This window comes from Lotus japonicus, chromosome 2 (genome assembly GCF_012489685.1).
Source record: "Lotus japonicus ecotype B-129 chromosome 2, LjGifu_v1.2".
Lineage (NCBI taxonomy): Eukaryota > Viridiplantae > Streptophyta > Magnoliopsida > Fabales > Fabaceae > Lotus > Lotus japonicus.
In genome coordinates, this window is record NC_080042.1 from 33607941 (window position 1) to 33625141 (window position 17201).

A 17201-nucleotide genomic window follows, 5' to 3' on the forward strand; every position below is an offset into this window, starting at 1 on the left:
TAGAGGCTTGGGCCCCGGTTGTTAGGCCCAAGTACAGGGAAGGTCCACATCATGATCACTCCTTCTATAAAAGGAGAGGTCAACCCCTTGTAAAAAGGACCTTTTGAACATTTAATGAGAATAATCCTTTTATGATATTTTTGCCATTTTAGTGCTCTGCTAGGGTTTACTTTCTGTCATTCTCTTACGTAAGCTTTCCCTAGTACAAAACAGTCGTCATATACAATTTTAAGAATCCAATCCGCAAACTCGTTGACTTCTTTTACTTCATTAGTCGTCTCAGCTGCGGGTAGCCGCATCTTCTTAGACAATTTCATAACTTTGCAATGCTTTCACAATGAGGAAGAGTTTACAGTAGCTTCCACAATTTCATGTATGCTTTCTCAAGTTATTACAGGTAGTACTTGTCTAAAATCACCTCCAAGTATTACTACTTTTCCTCCAAAAGGTTTTGTTTTCATTTTTGAACCTCATTAAATCTCGGAGTGTAACGTCTAGAGTTTCGAAACAATACTTTTTCAAAATTGGAGCTTCATCCATATAATAAAACTTGTTTCAAGCAGAAGCTTTGCTCGTAGAATTCCCCGCTTTATGTTACATGTTGAGGTCTTTGTAGCATTGATGGAATGAAAATTTTAGAATGAGTTGTTCTGCCTACATGCAAGAGTAATGATGTTATGCCACTGGAAGTAACATTAAGCACAATTATTCCTCTGGATCTGAGTGACGCAGATAAAGTGTTTCAGACAAAAGTCTTTTCGGTTCACCATAGCCATATAAAAGTAGAAGCCTCATAAGTTGGGCAACACAGATGTGACAACCCTCTCATATTCAGACTTTTGCTCAGGTGTAAGCATACTAAGAAACTCTTCATATTGTACCTTTCACGCATGTTTGTCATACTTTAGTTTACCGACAATAAATTTATTGTCAAATTGCAGGACTTTATCATCTTCTGGAGATGGAAAAGATGGGTAATCATTTAATGATCTGCCATTTCTTTGGAGCAACTTCTCAATTTCAATGATACATAAATTTTTTAAATCAGCATAAACAAATTTGTAATCCTGCAGTCGAGAAGGAAGATAAACTAATGATTTTTAACTGTATCGAATATAACTTAATGTTGTTCGCACACTTTGCATAATTATATTGCACAATGTGATTTTCTAAAGTTTTGAATTTCAACTAAATTAAATTGAAGCAATAACTATATTATTATAGCAAAATTTCAAATCTTTATAATATAACTTGAAAACCTACATACCTGGATTAGGAAATGCTTTTCTTTATGGTGTAGAATGTCTTTTGATAAGAGAAGTGAGCGTGCGTCCCAAACATCATTAGGTTTTGAGATTCAATTCATCATTAACATTCTTACAAAGAGTTTCTCATTTGTTCTCCGGAAGCTAAATCAGAGACTTCTTTAATTGCATCTATATATTCTTTGTCATCTGTTAGCAACCCTTGATAGCTAAAGTGGTAGGAGAATATGAGATGAATTATGAATATGGATTATAAATGTATGTGTAAAAAGCAATTCCCTTTTGTTTTTTTTGGAAAAGATTCAGAAATATCATCTGGACCTGGGCTCGAAATTGAACGTGGGTTCGGGTCGGTTTATTGGGGCAGTGGGCTAAGGTTTCTTTTCTTCTTCTTCTTCTTCTTAATAGTAGTTGGTTCTCGTTTTTCTCCTTGCTCCCGCCCCTCTGCGCCACCGCCGTATCCACCCATCTCCTTCAACCCCCACACCGGACACGGCAACAACCACCGCAACTTCACGTTTCTCAGGTTCGTTCTATCTAACTCTCTATCTGTATGAGACTGCGAGTGAGTAAATGCGCGTGCTTATGTGCTCTGAATTTTATCGTTTCATGTTATAGGGTTTAAGGAACCAAGCTACCATATTATTCACATGCTCTTCCTCTGTGGTTATTGGAAAATGAAATCCATAAACCTATATATGCTATAACTGTATAAAATTATGTAGAAATCTTGCTGTTTATGGTGGTGGTACTGGTACCCTGAATGTGGTTCAAGTAATAACAAGCATTTATTGGTGCAGAGTTTGCTACTAATGGGGAAGCTAGGGAAGAAGGCGAGGAAGTTTGCGAAAAAGAATTTACAGTCAGTTTTGAGGAACAAGAGGAAGTTAAATTCTAAGTTCAAAAGGAAAACTTCAAAAAGTAAGGATTTTTTATTATTAGAAATTTGGTTTTCTGTTTCTTCTGTAGCTCTTGCTTTCATGTTGACTTTCGTATTGTACCTTTTCAGTTAAGGATAACCCTGTATGTTGAATGCATTTCCTAGGGTTTTGATTCCAATTTATTTTCTTTTAGTGGTTATATTATCCCTGATGCTATTCGCCTGTGAAGCGTGCTTTTAGATGGGTGGGTAACTATGAGAGTCGTGCTTGTATAGTATCGGGTCGGATAGGGCAATACTTTTGTTACTTGGGACATCTGGGCTTCAAAGGTTTAGTTACATTTCACAAGTTAGAAAGAAAATAAAACAATTGTGTAGCTATAGGTAAGCTGCGTATAAAGTGAGCAAGTAACTATGTGAATTGTGAAGGCCCTTGTGAACAACTGACTGGGTGAGTGACTGCATGAAGCTGGTAGTGTAGAAGAATGAAAACAAAACAATCAAATAATTAAGTAGAGCGCATTTAGCAGTAGTCTTTTAGTTTCCTATTATTTAACATCTTGAACACTGGAGATAGAGACAGTAATGGTTTTTGCAGCTTTACCTGCTGTGGTGGAAGCCGATAGAGGGATGGAGAGTTTTCCTGGACATATAATGGTTTTTGCAGAAGCAAAGTTGATGTTAAGTATAGGCAGAGAAATTGATGTGGAATGAGGATTTCTTTCCATATTTTTAACTGAGACACACCGGACTCTCAAAAATGTCTTTTCATCTGCCCCTCACTTTTTATGGCACCAAAGTGCCATGCTTCTAATGTGCACCAGCATAAGAAAGCTTCCATCCCATGACATGGTGGAGTTTTTCTTGAAATCCACCACTACCTTATGGAATGATACTGCCATAGCCACCATTTGACAACACTGTTAACATATCTTTGCATATATTAAACCATGATTCTTTCAAACACTTAATATGTCCAGTAGTTATGCGGTCCTGACTTTTGATTAGCCAGGATTATTGGCTTATGTTAGAGCTGCCATCTCAGTTCATTTCAATCCCTCTTCTTTTGCAATTTTTTATACCTCTTTGAGAAAGATAATTTGCTTTATGGAATTCTATTATTTCCCTTCTAAATTCTAATTAATGTATTAATTGTCTTGGGCTTATCAATTTGAGTTTTTTTTAATGATATGGAAAATTTGACTGTGACAGGAGATAACCCAGATATTGAAGAAAATCAAGAGGGTGATACAAATCCTTCAAATGGAAGGTAAAATTACGACCTAAATGCATTTTTCTCGTGGCTCCCGTCACATGTTAATGTTCGTTTTACTGCTCTAGTAATTAAGACGTCATTGTTTCCAAATAATATTTCCTTTTGTTTTTTGGTGAATTTTGAACTGTGCTCGCTTTTTGCTCTAGAGAATTGTTCTACAAGTAATATAAAATGCTATGTTGACGTGAATGTTCTCACCAAATGCAACTGGTTCATTGTGTCTTTAAACTCCTAGTGGAATTCTTTTCTGTGAAAAGGCTTCTCATATATTGTTTCACCTAATATTTACTCATTTATATTTTTGTCTTATAATTAATAGTTATTATAGGGTTTGCAAAATTTCCTTCAAAAGGAAACCAAACGCAGCTGTTCCCTTCTTACAGCCTCAGCCTCCTCTTTTGGATCAGAAAGTCTTATTCAATGTTATCCTTCATATCTTTAAGAAGTCACCTTGGATTTTAGGGTCACATATTTATAATCTTGGTCTGAGGTTTTGTGCTATAAATGCTCCATTCTTTGCCTCTGCATTTTTCTCTAAATGTGAGGCTTATTATGGCGTGGAACATTTCATTGAGATGATTTCTACATTTAAATCCTTGAAATATTAGCTGATGGGGCTTTAGATGCTTTTGGACTAATACCCAATGAGTCTTTTTTTGTTATAAGAAATACTGTTGGTGAAGAAATACAAGACACTTCCCTTGATGCTGTATTCAGTGAAGATGACAGTGAGGTGCTTGGGGATGATTCAGACAGTGACGGATATCTTTCAGAGGTTAGAATTATAATTTATTGCTAAAACTCGTTAATTTGAATTTTTTGTTTTATATAGCTGTTGTATATTTGGTGTTTGATTTCCTGAGTTTATGATCAGGACTCAAGCTGTGCACATGATACTGGAAGTGATGATGAAAATAAAAATTATATTGAGAGTAAGGACATTTCAAGTTTTTCAGTTAAAACAAAATGCCCCCATATTTTGCACATGTTTTATTGGACTCAATGCAATGTTTTTCCAGACACCAATGGTGGTAGTTCCTTATTAGTGCAAAATAGAGATGTTCTGGAAGAACTTTCAAAGAAAGAAAAAAAGCTGAACAGATTGAAAGAAAAGGTGGTTTCCTTGTATCCTTTATTTTTTGGTTGGCTTCCAGCAGAATCTTATTTGCATTATTTAAAATTTGTTATCCGCTTTAAGTTCAAAGTGAGATGTTTGTTGTTTTCCTAATTCCATATGGATGAATACTCTTTTGTAATTTGATTAATACTTCTTTTGAACAATTATGCCATGCCATGCTGGTGACATTTTCTTTTGTAAAAGAAATTTATTAGAAAGAGAGTTTACCTAAATGGGGGATAAGAAATACTCCACGAAAGAAAAAAAGATTAACAGCAGTGGACAAGCCTAACAACATCACAAGTTGCTGTCAAAGATAAAAGTAAATTGAAGCATCTGGTGTTTGAAGTTGAACCTGTAAACTTTAACAGTTATGCCTACTTGAGCCTTCTTCAGTTCAATTCTGTAGTAGATAGATCCAGTCCTCAAATGCTAACTTGCCAGCAGCAAGAACTAAGTATAAAGATCCACGAAGGAAAGAAATGCTTTGGTCCGCACTATTTTCAATCAATGTGTATTCGTATGTTTAGGTGCTCAATTTTATGCAGTGGCATATTTTGCTAGATGAATTTTGTGTATATTTGATGTAAGATGTTTTTTCTTGCCCTCTGGAGGAATGCTCCCTTGAAACACTAGTTTCCCAAAAAATTGGGGTCTCTTTGATTATTGTTTTGTGAAATAGTTTTTAGTTTTTAAAAACAGAAAAAGAAAAAACTCGTTTTATTTCTGTTTTAGTTTTTAGTTTTCAAGTGATAGGTTTTTCAACTTTGCAAATCATCTCGTTCAAACTCTTTTCTTCTGTAAAACAAATTTTAAAATTGTTCTAAATCAGAAAACTGAGAATGGAATCAAACAAGCCTTTGATCTTTATTTTTCTTTTTAACTTTTGGGACATGCACAGATAAATTCATTGCACTTTATATCCATACTTTTAATAAATAAATCTGGAAAGAAAAGCAGAGCAAGAGTTATAAGCTTTAACTCTGTCTAGACCCTTCTCTTTTCCCTCTTAAAATAAAATAAAAAAGTTAGCTTCATGATGGTAAATTCTGGTGTGATCCTAACTTAGTTAATTTTCATTTTATCATTGTTTAGTTCTGATGAATGATGTATCTGAGTTCACTTTTTTTCATTCAATGTTTATTGCACTAATTTAGCTTTCTGCTTACAATTTCCAGGATCCAGGGTTTTCTAAATTTCTTGAAAGTTATGATTTGGGCATTGGAGAAAACACAGATGAAGAAATGGTGAGTACATTTATGCTTTGCTTAATTAAAATTTGGAGATTTTCTCGTAGGAATTCTTGGTGAATAATTCGAATTTCTAACATCTTTCAGTAGTTCTTATTTGACTTGAGAATGGTGTAAGCTTAAGTGAACTCTTAAAGTTAGCTCAATTAGGAAGGATCGCTCTCTACAACTGATTTCTCAGTTACTACAAATACGTTCTACCATCCCCTAAAAACTTTACTGACTCCCTTATTTAGCCCCCTAACTACCCATGTAACAAACTACTAACCAACCACTAACTCACTGTCATTTGTTCTGCTTGTTACACACCTTCCAAACTTGGTCCTCTGGCTGGGGCTTGTGCCTAACATCCAGTCCAGTTAAATTCCAGTCTACTTGGCTATATAATATATTTCGTCTCATGGATTGGATGGTTGTATTTCAATTTTTTTGTGTTCATGTGGTTGTATCGGTGTGAGTAGCAGGAATCATCTAGTCAGTTGGAACATGCACTGACAAAAAACATCAATTTTGAGTTGGAATTTGCTTCTGTCGCAGTGGTGCAGTTTGGTTGTTAGTTTTGCCCCAGCAAAATGAGCCGTATGGAACTGAACTGTATTTACTGCACTCTTGCTACCCGAAATTCCAGCTTTTGTATCAATTGATTGGCTTCCATTGTGTTTTAGGCCTTGAATTCCTGGGATTTGCAGAAGAATTAGAAAGTACCCAGGGTTTATCATAATGCTTCCTTGGAATTTTAAATTTTTCTTGGAATTACGGAATTACTTTAGGATAACATCTTGTATCTATGCAGAGTAAATAATTTTATTAAATGAATAAATTGTAAAGCTGCTACCTGAATAGGCACATTATTTTTCATGTTTTAGCTTTGAACTTTCAACCCGATTAGCACTTTTGTAAGAAAAATTGACTGTTTTTATTATGTGGTTCAGGGTTCGGATGATGAAGAAAGGTTGGATAGGGTGCAACCAGTGGATGATGATAGTGCAGGCTCTTGGGTGGGTAAACCATTGACTAGTGCGTCTGTTGATTCATTGTGTAAACTGGTCAAAGAACAGCATAGTTTGTCTGCCCTTACTTGTCTCATAAATGCTTATAGGGCAGCATGCCACAATGATTCTGAAGCAACCCGTGTCAGTGGTTGTGTCTCATCTCACGGCATTCAGAAAAGTGAAACTTTCTGCAAGATTTTAATGTTCACGCTCCATGAGGCTGATACTATATTTAGGAAATTTCTGGGAATATCGACCTCAAGTTCCAAGAAGGAAACTATTTTGGATCTCAAAAATACACCAAAGTGGTTGTCTCTTAGACCACTTGTTAAGTCATACTTGAGGAGTACCATGTTTCTCCTGAACCAGGTCACTGAGTCAGAGATATTGACCTTCTCAATTTGTCGACTCAGAACTTCAATAGTATTTCTTGTTGCATTTCCATCTTTACTGCTCAAGCTTCTCAAGGTATTCTTAAAATTCATTGAAGTAAAAGATATTAGATAATTCAAATTCATCTTATGCTATGTTTGATTATGACAGATGCCGGTCTAGATGGTCTTAGAAATGTTTTTCCTTTTCATAAGTGATACTGCTTATCGATGTTGTTACAATTGCCATGTTTAGTTATTATACTTGCACGGCTTGATACGATGCAGTAAGCCACTGATTCGTATCATGTGATGAATCACAAATGACTTAAATTGTGAATGTATGTATTAATTATTCCGTTACTCTATTTTCATTCTTCTAAAATGGTTTCACACAATCATTTGGTAAGTCACTTGTTCTCATAGGGCCTTCATAGTTAGTTCCTCACGTTATAATCCTTATTAAGCCATACCTATGTTTTGTTTTCGTTCTGCCTTTTGACTTATATGCTATACTTTTGTTTTATAAGACTTATGTTTATGTTGTTTTCTCAATTCCTAATTTGAAATCAGTGTATTAAATACTACTCATCATTTATTATTTGTGATATATTTCAAATTATTTTTCATTGTATCACTGAATCTTACAATTCAATATGATTCACAGTTCATGATTTAAATATTAGTTGAGCAATTCAAGGTCTGAATCGCGATTTGATGAATATGCTGCTCACATTTACTATATATTGTGAATTTTCTGTTATATGTTGTTATGAAGTATTTACATTTAGAAATTACATTCTTAAACATATGCATATCTTACAGCCTTCGTGCAATAATTTTAGAAACTACGGTTTCTGATTTATATTTTTACCACAAAAGTTGTTGTGCCTGTTTCTATTTTCAATTTTAAGGCCCTAAATTTTTGTTTGAAGAGGAATCAAATGTTTCACAACTATACAGACTACCATGACATTGCTTTCTATTCTAGTTATAGCAAATAGGTTTCATCCAAATTGGTTGATGACTTGGTAACCATAACCAGATTCTGGTTGATACTGATACTTCAGTTATGATTTGTGTTTAATGTCAGAATCGGATAACATATAGTTTTCACGTCTTTTTGGCTAAGATCTGTATAATGTCAATCTCGTGCCATGTAAAATTTTTCTTATTAGGCACTCAAATTTATTGCAGATTTCTGTTCATCTATGGGCAACAGGTGATGGGTCTCTGTCATCAGATTCCTTTCTTATCATACAAGATATAGCTTCTGTGTTCAGCTCTGATTGCTTAGAAATCTGCGTTGTCAAAATGTACAAGGCCTTCATTAGTCACGCTCAAGTTGTTGAGCAAAGAATGTTTCAACATATACATTTTCTAAGGAACTCCTTTGTGGAGCTATGCTGTTTAGATGTGCAGAAGTCATCTAACAAAGCAATGATATGCGTACAGCATCTAGGTAAGATATTGCAGAAGGGGTGGCAAACCAAAAAAAAGGTAAGCTTTAAACAATGTCAATATTTATTCACTTTTTATTGGTTTCAGTTAACTGTTCAGTCATTTAAATAATTAGATAGTGTTACAATATCTAGAGAATCATAGTATATTACTATGATGAGAAAATATTCTGATATTTGGCCTTCTATTTTATGGGCAGGAGGTGGTTAAGAAAATTTGTAGTTGGCAGTACATCAATTGCATCGATCTATGGGTTACATTTATATCAGCAAACATTCAAGATTATGATCTTCAGCCACTGCTGTATATGAGTGTACAGATTATAAATGGAGTTGCTCTCCTCTTTCCCGGGCCTAGATACTTGCCACTGAGACTGAGATGTATCCAATGGCTTAATCATCTTGCTTGTTCTAGTGGGGTTTTCATTCCTGTTACGTCATTGGTGCTGGATGTTTTAGAATACAAAATTACCAAGGATGGTGGGAAACCTGGCAAAGTCTTTGAACCTTTGTCTTCCGTAAAGGTCAGAGATGAATATAACAGGGCAATTTTTTCTGAAAACATAAATTCTAAAAGGGCCTTCTTATTTTATATATATATATATATATATATATATATAAATATATTATCTCCTAGCCTCTTAATCCACAGCACATATTTGGATTGAACTCATACTCTACTTCTTTTAAGTAATCGTCATCTATTGTTATTGCAGCTTCCAAAGCATTGGTTAAAATCACAGGACTTCCAAGAAGAGTGTGTCTTATCTGCCATTGAACTCCTCTCGGAGCACTTTGCACAATGGAGCTACCATTTATCTTTTCCTGAACTGGCAATAGCTCCACTTATCCACCTTAAGAAGCTCTTTGAGAGAACTTCTATTGAGAGCTTAAAACGTGTTATCAAGCGTTTCATTGATCAGGTACAAGTTCTAACAAAATTATGTAAATTTTCTTTTTATATTAGTCATTTAAAGTTTATCAATTATAACTTTAGGTAGTTTGATTTTATTCAAGGTGTTATATATTTCAACAAATGACGTCCTATAATTCACTTTATGTAAAGTAGTAATCTACTTATTTAGTGTATTAAAAATTCACTTGTCTGTTAAATATTTTGGACGACTTGATATCACTAATATTTCGTGAATCAAGTTAATGTCAAGTGAACTTTTGGAGGACTAAATTAGTAACAGTCCATAAATGGTTAATATGTGCTGCGGTTTACGTTGAAAAAAAATGTGTACATAAATATGTAAAATTTTGAAAAGTAAATTGCATTTACCTAGTTTCATAAAAAGATTGACTCAAAATTTGTTCTAAACCTATGCTAATGTTCAGTATAAAGAAAAGTATCAAACTGAATAAAGTTCTTTGTATTTTAAGCTAATATAAAAGAAACCAAAAGTTTGAGTTTGGAGAGAGATATTTCTCATATCATTTATTTTTTCTATTTTTATATCATAAACTCTATTATTGTAGCAAATATTTTTTCTGCTAAGGAGCATATTCATTTTTAGCCAATTGTTCTTCTACTCACTTGTCAATATTATCAAAAGAAACATTGTTATTGAGGAAATGGAGAGTTTACCATCAATTTTTTAAGTAACTCATAACCCATAATCCCATATTAATATTTGATTCATAGAAGTATGTCATTTAAGAGATACATGGTTCAATTATTATTATTATTATTTTCAAATCGATTATTATAATATACTACTTAAACTATAATCAACAGCATTTATTGTTTCCTAAAAAAAAACAGCATTTATTGAACTCATGTATGATAGATTTAATTCAATTAATTTCAGCGTATGGAGAAGGGTTGTTGGGAGAGGCCTACCCACTTAACTTTATCTTAGAGTCGGGCAATTAGTCTCATGACTGCCGGTTGTGGGGATACCTTGGGAAACCAAGAAAAAGAAGTGATTAGTTCATTTATTGTACTCAAGTCAACTTGCACTAATTAATATGATTTCATTTCATTTTAAAATAATATCATACGAATAGTCCCTTATAAACTTGGATGGCTAGACCGATCCAAGTAATATATGAATGTTAATGTAAAAGGAATATGTTCTCTTTGACACAATCTTTATAATTGGTCAATTTTTTTTAAATATTAATGCACTTTTTAAATAGTGATCAATTTATGTGTTGGCTTTTTAAAAGATAGATCAATCATAAAGAGTGTGTCAAAAAGTGATTCTGATTTTCAGTCTCTCTTTGGAGTTACATAACATCTTGAATTTTGGTGTTAAAATGAATGTGACACTCCATAAAGCATGTAGGAACATTTAAACCACTGTCAGACAATCACCTTTCTACAAGTTCTATTAGGAGTGTCGATCAACCTATTTTTGGGATTTTGTTGGGAGATGATGCTTGCTTGATACTTAAGCTACTAGGGTGTACGCTTAACTCGAATTCCAGCTGATTTAACTATTTATTAGATAATATTACCCTAAACTTTTGTTTTGTCCTTTGTTAAAGCTGAAAATGAATAATAGCCACCTCACCAAACTTTCTATTGGTTTATCCCTTTTGGGTGGAGAATGCAGGTAGAGTTGAATGTTGATTATGTGCAAAAGAAAAGAGATGAGGTGCCTTTCTCGCCGAAGGATCAGCAGTCTGTTGAATCATTTCTTCAGGTTATCTCCCTCTTAGTTCTCTTGCTTCTGAGTTAAGGTGTCCTTTCATTGGTGTAACTAGACTCACTAGTTAAACGGTTGATTTGGCAGGCTGAAAAACGTAATGGTAATACACCGTTTACCCAATACTATAAAAGCATCATGAGCAAGGCAGCTTCTAGGAAAGTGATTTCAAATAAAAAGGTATGATTGAGTCTTTCGTTTTCTTTCTTTCTGATTGCGTGGGTTAAATTACGCTATTTTGAGCCTAACATCTTGTGATATCTCGCCCTTTATTATTAGGTTCTAACCTAACCAGGGATATCTTACCCTTTAGTGTTTGAGTCTCATTTTTTGAGCCTAACATCTTGTGATACCTCTTACTCCCTTGCAATGAAATGAATAAGAAAATTAAGCAATGAACTCTTTCTAGAGATGATACTATCAATACTATATAGGACAAGTTAAAGCACTATTAAGCTCTTAAAGATATTAAGGTTGGAATCAGAGCAGTGATATGCAGGAATTTATGATCGTTTGCCAAAGAGTTGTTAGTTTTACAGAAAGTACATTGTGTCCCATGATGGATATGTGTAATCCATTGTTATAAGACTGTAAGAGTCGTTATGGGTGATAGGTGGTTTATTAATTGCTTCGAGTACTGGTCGTTATGCCTTTAGAGACTTGGTAATTGGTTATTACGAGTTGGTAATTGATTTCAAGGTTTGCGAAACATGTTTTATGACTGTGTACTATGAAAATGGTGAATGATAACTATGTTCTTTTCCAAACCAGTATCAGATTACTACCTCTTATCCTATTTATCTGTTCATTCTGTCATTCAGACATAACGAGTTCAAGAAATACATTACAATTCAAGTTCTTGTTTTTCTAAAAATCATTTTTAAACTTACTATTTATTGTTTACCCTTTGCTTTAGACTACTCAATAGTGTAGTAATTTATCATACTTGAGGATTATTAGGGGAGTATAAAAGTATAATTGAGAAAATGAGAATTAATGTTGTTTTAAACCTTTAAAATCTAAATGGACTAATAAATAAGAAAAATGTTTTCTTCTCTTTCTAGACTGATAAATAGGATCGAGGTAGCACATTTTTCCAGCACTCAGTTTTGGCTCTTGGGTTTTAAACTTAACTTCTTTCATTTCTTTTTTTGATAGGCAAATATTAGTTGTTAGTATTGTTAGTAAATTAGTCCTCCTCAGGATTCGAACCTTGGACCCTTTACCCTCCCAAACACTTTATGTCCCCTAGCTCTTACCACGTGAGCTAACCATCGGGGCACATAACTTCTTTCATAATGGGGTAATAGATTACATCTTACGCTGTTTATCACTAAATTAACTAAACACTGTTAATTGATTACTCTAGTCTATTGATCGGTCACTTTCACTATAAAACAGGAACATTTCTTGGCAGAGGCTTCTAAATGATTATTAGCTCACAAAAATGGATTTTTTAAAGTGTCTAGCATATGATTTCTTAATGTCAGAACTTGTATCTTAGAATATCTAAAAATATTATAAATACAAAAAATAAGATTTTTCATTTTTGTAATTTTGATATAACAGGGCTTAGAAGCTGTATGCGATCACAAACAATTAATAGCATTTAAGAATTCCAAGTGGACTTTTCAAAAACAATCTTTGAGCTTATATGTGATATCTTGATTGCATTTACACATGAAAGCCTAAGTCCTATAAATCTGCTGTCTGCCAAAGTCCTTTGAATCTACTGTCTTATAGCTTCCCTGGACTCGGCTACTTGGCTTTACTCATTTGCTTTGTGGTCACTAAATCCACTGTTCATCCCACATTCCCACCGGAGGTTTTATGCATGAGTAATTAATACATTGGAGAGTATGAACTTGTTTGGATGCAGACCAAAGAGCACTTATTGCTTATCTAGTGCTTTCTCTAGGAGATAAGCTCTAATAAGTGCTTTCTGTATCAAACAGGGTCCATATCCTAATGTTCAGTTGAAAGTATTAAATTCCCTTGGAGAGGATATGTTCAGCCATGTAAAATTCCCTTGGGTACCCCCAAAGGATTCAATTTTCTTGTTACCTTTAACAGCAAAGAAGAGTCAGATTTTAAGATGCTGTTATCAAATTTAAATTATCTAAATGTTGTGTTTATGACGTTATCCATTTATGCTGCAGTCTCCCGGCAAAGGAAAGAAGAAAATGCAACATCCAAATGGCACTGTTGATGTGATTACTTCTGATTCTTGAAAGAATTAACACTTTTTCTGCTACCATGATTTGGTTCTGCTGGAGTTTGAAGAAAGCAGGTTGTACTTTTGTTTTCTCGTGCACTTTGATACACCTTATTTTAGGTTTAGAAATCATCACCTAAGATTTCTCCACTGAAGACAAATGCAGCTTCATTCATTACACCCAACGGTCATTAATTTTGACGTATTATAGAATATGTAACACAAGAATGTGATTTAAATTTTGCAATTTCCTGAGATATCCTAAGTGTGTGTTGCTGTGTGGGTGTTGATACTGTCACATTGAGCAAAATATCATTATCGTCTATGAGTATTAAGATTTGCTGTCGTTTTCCAAAGAAAAAAAAGATTTGCTGTCCCTCGGGATTTGGTGCCCCCTTCGAATCTCATCAATGAAATTGCATCATGTTAATTAAAAAAAAAACATAGATATCACAGCTATAATCTTATATTAGTGATTTTTAAATGATATGACACAATTGTATTCGTGGGACATGTAATAGAACACCAAACGGGGACCCATCCATGAAAGGTTAGGGTTTAAATATTTAGTTATGGTAGATGGAAATAAATTAAAAAGTCTCTAAAAGATATTTGAAAGATATTAATGTGACGTTGGTTTTTCGAGTCCCTAATGTTACCTTATGTTATCTAACATTTGTAGAAGTGTGAGTGTGACGTGACGTTAAGTGCTATATTTGATTTCTATGTAGCATGCAATAGGAGGCAATGTGATCTCGAGCTGTAAAATAGACAAAATCCCTTAAAAAAAGTTAACAAAATCTCTAGGGGTAAGGGGACCTAATTTTCTACCTTCTAATTGCATATGAAGCTTTGAGATATTACAATATGACCTTAAATGGACTGTACCAAATTTATATATGTTACCTTAAAATCCTAGATGAGCCAACTCTACTTCTTAAATGACACTAGCCAGCTCCAACCATCATGCATGTTTGATTGTTTGAATATGGGTTAAAATAGAAAAGCTACGGAAAAGATATTTCACTATATAATCATAGCTAGTTGAAAACATACAAAAACTAATCTTAATATCTCTTTGAGCGCACCATTATTAATTTCCTGCACTATATTCTCTTTTTGGTTTCATAGATTAATTTTCTAGTCATGAATAAATTAGTCTACTAGGGATACAGTTAGTTACGTCGATTGAATTAAGCACGTAAAAGAGAATACACAATTTAAAAACACAAATAACTAACCTATATGAAAATGGGGTTCAGTTCATCTCATATATTGCAACCTTGAGAGAGAATGTCTAGCTATTATTGACATATTACGGAGACAAGAAAATGGCAAGTCTTCAATATCTCTGTCTCTTCTTCTCAAATACTCTGGTGTACTCTATGCCCTATAGGTCTATGCTAAATTCCCATTCCAAAGAGAATGAGATGTTTAGGATGAAACCCGAAAAAGTATCATTGACTTGTAAAAATAATTTTCCCCCGTGACTAACCATTTGATTGCTCTTAGTAAAGTGTTCAGTAACAATGATTTGTATTTAAATAGTTCTTAGATCTTTGACAAAGGTTTGGTAGCCAAAGGTGACCATTATCTCCGAAAAGAAAAATCTATTAAAAATGACATTGGCAGCATTGTTTGACAAGCTACAAAAGCATGAGTTGGAGTTAGGCCGATAGGAACAAAGTGAAGAACTTGATTGAAAGAAAATGGCTATTTATCTCAAAGAAAAAGTTGAAAGTTGTGATGGCTCACAAAGTGATGATTCCCAATAGAATGATGATGATGAAAATCTCACAATGCTTGTGAAGAAGTTTTGGAAGTTCTTGAGAAGAAATAAAGCAAGGAAAATCCATATAAGTTAAGAAGTTTAACAAGAAGAATGATGCTCCTTCATCGTGCAGCAACTTCACATGCTTTGAATGTGGAAAACCAAGACACGTTAAAGTTGATTGTCCTTCTGTACAAAAGAAGAATGACTTCAAGGCTAAGAAAGAGAAGACAAAGAGGGCATACATTGCATGGAAGGTAATGACTAGAATTCTACCTCAAGTTCGGAAAGTTTGGAAGGCATGTCTTGAGTCACACATAAGGTTTCTAATGCAATCTTCTTCAATAATGTTCCTCCACATGCAACATATGAGGGAAACCAGATGGACACAACAAGGGGGTTAGATTGTGTCTATGAAATTTGATCGCGATTGACTAGATTCTTCTAGACGTTGTACTGACATATTCAAATAAGAGTTTCATCCAGACGATAGAGTGAAGAAATAGACAACGGACAATGCACACACATCATTTATTATGGTTCACCCAATATAAGGGGGCTACGTCCAGCCCTTGGAAACCACCAAGATTTCCACTATCAAGTATAAATGTCTTCTCCTTGCAAGTATTTTTTCTCAATGCCTCTTCAGTCATAAACAAATATTCTTTTTCCCATGCCTCTTCAAGCATAAGCGAGTATTCTAGTGCATGTCTCTCCAGGCATAAATGAGTATTCTAGTGCATGCCTCTTCAGGCATAAACGAGTATTCTTGTCCATGTCAGTCCAGGCATAACCGAGTATTCTTCTATATGCCTCTCGAGGCATAACTGATTATTCTTGTACATGCCTCTCCAGGCATAATCAAGTATTCTTGTACATGTCTCTCCATGCATAACTAAGTATTCTTTCCCATGCCTCTCCAGGCACTACAAGTATTCTTTTGCCATGCCTTTTCAGGTACACGAGATTACAAATTTATATTTGAGGTGCTGTTCATATAGACTTCAAATGTGTGTACAAATTTGACTTAGAAAAATTAATCTCTTGTTGTATAGGATATAACTAATCATATCAAAGTGCTCTCAATTCATCTTGATCATCTTTTCATGATCAAGATCACTTTTGTCCTTTCACTCTAGGCTTAGAATATGTATATTTTCATTTAAGCCTTTTTTTTTTCTCTTCACTCTCACTCTCACTCTTCTAAGCATAAGCATTGATGTTGTGATTGATCCAGCCCATCCTTGCTTCTCTTCATCTCCACTATTGCTCCTTCTCTTGAGGTCTTTTGGATATAAGAGTTGCACAATCCGAACCTCAACTTTAGAGAGCTATTTCCTCTTGAATTGATGAACAACTTCAGCTTGTGAGAACTCATGTAGATGATGCAATCCATGAAAGAATGAGTATTCTCCCCCTCAATTAGTGCATTCTGATTCTTTTCTCTTATTTCTCTTCATCTTCATCTTCATCTTCTTCTTTTCATCATTGTGGAGTAAACTCTTCAACTCTTTTTCTCGTCTTCATATTTTCTTCTTCACTTTGTCTTTTTTTTCTTTCATTTTTTTTTCTCTTTTCGTACTTTCCTTTTCGCTCGACATCTCCAATTGTTGTCTCTCTCAACAATCGTCACAATCATCACTTCTCTATTTCTTCTGCATATTCCATTTGTACCGAGTCTTGAACATATGACTGTTGCAAGGTGTGAGACTCACTGAGATGGTTGCAATAGCTGTTAGAGAGTAGAAGATTGCCATTCTGACCACAAGTACTCTGATAACAGATATTCTAATTTGTGTCAGACAAACAAAGACTTTACTGATGTAGAGAAATACTTTCAACATGTCTTCATCGTCCATGATAATTGTAAGATGTACTTGGTTGCTTATTTTCAGCTGATCATGTTCAGGCTTATTTTGAACTTAGATAGCCTCTTGATTAGACAAT

General features: G+C 34.2%; 1 protein-coding gene across 1 annotated transcript; it reads left to right on the forward strand.

The window, feature by feature from the left end:
* Nucleotides 1–1636: 1636 nt before the first annotated feature.
* On the forward strand, nucleotides 1637–13820 carry LOC130737920 (protein REBELOTE). The gene is made up of 14 exons (XM_057589795.1): nucleotides 1637–1791; nucleotides 2066–2186; nucleotides 3358–3415; nucleotides 4088–4196; nucleotides 4296–4353; nucleotides 4441–4535; nucleotides 5717–5785; nucleotides 6721–7248; nucleotides 8349–8651; nucleotides 8812–9135; nucleotides 9328–9534; nucleotides 11176–11265; nucleotides 11356–11448; nucleotides 13428–13820. The coding sequence occupies exons 2-14, from the start codon at nucleotides 2078–2080 to the stop codon at nucleotides 13497–13499; spliced, it is 2115 nt and encodes a 704-aa protein (XP_057445778.1). The 5' UTR covers nucleotides 1637–1791; nucleotides 2066–2077; the 3' UTR covers nucleotides 13500–13820.
* The last annotated feature ends 3381 nt before the right edge of the window (nucleotides 13821–17201 follow it).